We start from the raw sequence: 4,474 nt of genomic DNA, 5'->3' as shown, positions 1-4,474 counted from the left end.
TTGGTTTTGATTTCATATATAATTGTCTAATAAAATGATTCAATTTTAATTTTTATCTCTTAAACTTGATTCGAATCGAACCATACAATCTTCTCGAGGAAGACCCAACCATTTAACACCCTTGCTTAGACCTAAACATGTAAAATGGCTCAATTCCATTGTCAATGGTTTGATTCGATGCAAGATTTTTTAGGTGAAACCAAAATTGAATAATTTAATAAAAACTTACAGATATTGAAAAGGAAACCATTTATAAATGATTTCGATTTAAACAGTTTTTTTTTTTTTTCATTAGTCCAATTGGCTTCCTTACCTTTAACTCTTTTATTTGAAATGGATAAAGTTAATATTGAATTGAATTATTTATTGTAAATTACTAGTTGTTAAATTAAAACTGAGTTTTTTTTTTTTTTTTTTAAATGGATGTAAACTTAACATTGAATGGCTTACTATATACATATTAATATGTTTAACGGTTTATCATTGGTTTAAACGATTTGGTTTAAGCCGTTTAACTAAATAGAACTAAACGATCTCAAATTTAAAATTAAAATCGAACCATTTATTAAATGATTTCTCAATTTTGGTGTAAATGACTCAATTCAATTTTGGTAAACAATTTCTATTTGATCTTAGCACCCTTACCTAGATTGTTTCACTAAACAATTTATCTCTCTAGAAGACATGGTATAAAACACTTAATATTGACAGACTTGAATTTACTATGTATATATTAATTAATTTATCCAGCATTTAAATAATTTATTTCAATTTAAATTATTTAAATAAATAATTTTAATTTTGAAACAAAAATCAAAACATTTATTAAACGATTTCACGGTTTCAACGTAAACAGCTCAGTTTGGTTTTGACACTCTTGCCTAGACCTTATCCACCAACGATTCGGGGTGCGTAGGATAAAAATCGTTACCCCTATAGAACACGTTAAATATCACCCTTGTACAAATAGTGAGCGAGAGAGGGTTTCGTCGTGTTCATTCTCTCTCTAGAAGGCGTGGTATAAAACTCTCGTATTCGTGTTCTTCAGCTGCGTTATGAGAGGCCCTGAAATCCTCTCGGTGACGAAACAAGGACTCATGTCAATCTTATAGCCTTCGAAACCCTAAATCGGTACTCTTAGGGCATTGTTTTCTTCAGAAACTCTTCTCATTCGAAAGTCTGATCGGTGTTTCTGTATCAGTTTCCACATTCCTCGCATCATCGAATCGAGATCTCTGTTCTTCCAACGTTTATCTCATCTTCCCCAAAAGTTTCTATCTTTTTTTGTTTGGGAGAAATCAATACTAATATTCTTTGAGCTTTCTTGAATTCATTTGTCCCAAAAACTCTGTACCGGCCGCAGAAATCTGATTTCTTTGAGAATTCAAAGAGCAGTGCCGAGAGAGATTGGGAGTTTCTATAATCTGTGTCGTTTTTATATTGTCCTTTGTTTTACTCTCGAAACCCTAATCTGTAGAAAACTCCTGGTTTTTGTAGAAACTAGAGACCCCAAACTTCTAGGCAATCCTAATCTGGCAAAGTAATTGCTATTTATTTTGTCTTAATAAAAATTTACCCGGAAATCTGCAGCAGCTTCTGGTATAGGAGTGTTGATCTCAATTTGTTTTTTTTTTCTTGGTTTGAAACCCTAATATTCTCTGAGAAATTTTAATTACTTGACTGGCTGTTTGTCTTCTCCCCCAGTTTCGAGTAATTAATTTTCTGAGCCTGCAATTCAAGTTGCCCTAGGCTACGATCGAAACTGCGGCGCTTTGGACAGCTTAGTTTGCCGATATTTTTTTCACAGCTGTGGCTCATCTGAGATCTCTACAGAAATGGTGGGAGGTGGAAGCAGAAGGGACGATGGCCCCATTGGGATAAGTAGTACTAATGTTTTTGCTGCTCTTGAAAGCCTACGCAAAAAGAAGAAATCAGACAAGGAGCATGGATCCTCAAAGAGCAAGGGATCTTCAAAAAGCCAAGCAAAGGAACAGGAGCAGCAGGTTTTCTGGCAACCCACGCCTCTTACAGTGAAATCCTGGGCTGACGTTGATGATGATGATGACGACGATTATTACGCAACAACTGCTCCACCTCAATCTGCCTGGGGCCCATCGGAACCGCAGCAGATTAAAGAGAGTTCTCCCCCCTTAGAGGTATGTGTTTTAGTCACTTGATTTTCTATATACTTAAAATTTACTTCTCATTTTGTTCCGGGAGGGGTGTGTAGGGATGAAGGTGCACAATTCACTCTCAGTTGTTTTGATGTTCTGTTGTTTTTTCGGCTGTCGTGGTCTATTAAATGGATTAATCTTCTCTTTATCCGGTATATCATTGACACTATTATAGGATTGTTGTTCGTGTAACACTATTTTAGGATTTTTGCACATAATAGTGTTTTTGACTTGGGATATCTCTGTATTTCTTTTTGGGAATTTATGCATGTGATTGAACATATAGATGGTTAGATATTTATGCAAAGAGTTTCCCCCTCCCCCTCTCTCTTGTTATAGATTGTGGTTCAATTTGAGGGATGAAAATTACTGGTAATTTTATAATCCCTGAGTTTGTAATGCTGAGTGAAGTAGTTATAAATGATGTTTTATTTTTGTATGTATGGATTTCGAAAAGTACTTATCTCACTGGATAAGAAACTGTGTCATTTTATTACTGCCTTAGATATTTAACAATTCATATTCTCTACCTGATATTCTTTGCTAATGACCTTATATTCCTATTATGTTTCAAGTCCTACTCAGCGGGCATCTCTCTTTCACGTAGTTTGGTCCTTGTTAATTACATGAGAATGGATTGGGTTGTAATCTTGAAATCTAACATCAATGAGAGCTCACCGTTAGGGAATCTGAGTACTTTGTTGTCTTGCAAGTTGATCAATGATTTTCTTGCAACTGTCCGCTTCTTTCTTAAGAAGTTTCTTATTGATATTTTCCTATTGGATTTCCCCTCTGCGGAACACACATGTGCAGTAAGTTTCTTATTTTTGTAAATAAAAAAATCCTTCAATGTCCTAACATTAGGACTCCTATGGATGATATTCATGCCAGTTTGTGTTCCCTTTTCCTTTCCCTTTTTCTTTGTGTTGAAGTTTATGGATGTTGAGTTAGAATTATGGTTATAAAAGGATGTGCTATGTCATAGTCCTAAGGTTAATTTTTATAATTCATGTAGTGTGATTAAAAAAATATCAACATGGTTGTGGGTAATGAATGCCATTTTTACTTGCCAAACTTTTGTCATTGTTTTTTTTTTTTTTTAAATCAGTTATTTCGTTTATTTTGTTTGATTTAACTTGGGTGGTCTTGCTTCACACATTTTAGAAATGAGAAAGCCTAACAATCCATCTTGTGGTGGATGCCCTGTAGTTTGTACAAACATTTTTACAACCAAATCTGGATTTCCTTCATGGAAGCTCTTAGACATCAAGAGAAGTATTGGTATCCTTGTTGTTCAACTTGAAAAAGGTGCTCATCTGTCTTTGGGCCGTCTGGGATGTTCTGTTGGTCAGAAATTGCTGCATCCATTCATAAAATGATTTGCTGTACACTTTATTTGTTCATTGTGCTGGGTTTCTCCAGGTTGTTAAGGCTCTCTATGGTTGGATTTCAATTTCAATTTCAGATTGGTTTCTTAAATTAAGTCGATGAAGATTTTTGGTTGCAAAATAAAAAAAATTTGGTTGCACAAAAAAAATCCATTTTGGGGCTGAGTTTTGGAGGGTGCAATGAAGGGAGGTGGGAGGGTGTAGTGATGGGGCTGCACCAATGAAGGGAGGTGACGGTGGATGAGGGCTTACGGACAGTTGGTGGTGGGGGTGGTGTGAGTGACCGTTTAGTTGCAGGGGTGGGGCCCTGGGGAGGATTTGTAGGGGTGGTGAGGAGGGGGGTGGCGTTGCTGTCGGTGGAGGGCTGCTAGTAGGGATGGCTGGGGAAAGGGAAATGCCTTTGTTGAGGGGGGGTGGGGGGGAGTGAAATCGACAAAATTGGAATCCGAAATAGGTTGTAACTTCAATTTCTATTGCTTTTTATTTCTCATAAGGGAGAGGGTTGGGCATTCTTCTAGCTTTCCTAGAGCTAGTGGCTCAACCAATTGGTGGGGGGATGTGATGGGAGGGGCATTGGGGTCATTCCAAAGGGGAGAGGGGAGAGGGGAGGCGGGAGGGAGAGAGAGGGCACCCCAGCAGCGCGCCCATCATTTTCTCTTCTTATAAATAGGGTGCACGAATCATACTAATCATTCTCATAAATTGAATTCACCTTCAGAAATCGAAATTGAAATCCAACCAAAGAGAGCCTAAATTTGTTCTATGGATATAGTGCTTGATCTGTTGATTACCTCATGCTGAGGGTAAAAGAATTTTGAGCAGCTAAAAAACATTTCCATCTACACAGGCTGTGAAAGGATATAGAGATTATAAAGATGAAATCCTTTTTTGTCTCCACACAACCCTCCAAAA

The 4,474-nt window shown here is 36.9% G+C and overlaps 1 protein-coding gene across 2 annotated transcripts in view; it reads left to right on the top strand.

Annotated features, from left to right (window-relative positions):
* Positions 1–1,008: 1,008 nt before the first annotated feature.
* Positions 1,009–4,474, top strand: part of LOC122070527 (enolase-phosphatase E1-like) — a 5,901-nt gene continuing 2,435 nt past the window's right edge. Inside the window, exons 1-2 of one of the 2 annotated variants that reach the window (XM_042634703.1) lie at positions 1,009–1,599; positions 1,705–2,156. In XM_042634703.1, coding sequence (XP_042490637.1) covers positions 1,836–2,156 — 321 coding nt within the window. In that variant the 5' untranslated portion in view covers positions 1,009–1,599; positions 1,705–1,835. Of the gene's footprint in view, positions 2,157–4,474 lie in introns of both variants that reach the window. The other variant, XM_042634702.1, reaches the window with a different exon arrangement.

The sequence above is a fragment of the Macadamia integrifolia genome, unplaced genomic scaffold (genome assembly GCF_013358625.1).
Source record: "Macadamia integrifolia cultivar HAES 741 unplaced genomic scaffold, SCU_Mint_v3 scaffold94, whole genome shotgun sequence".
Lineage (NCBI taxonomy): Eukaryota > Viridiplantae > Streptophyta > Magnoliopsida > Proteales > Proteaceae > Macadamia > Macadamia integrifolia.
This window is presented reverse-complemented; position numbering and strand designations above follow the sequence as displayed.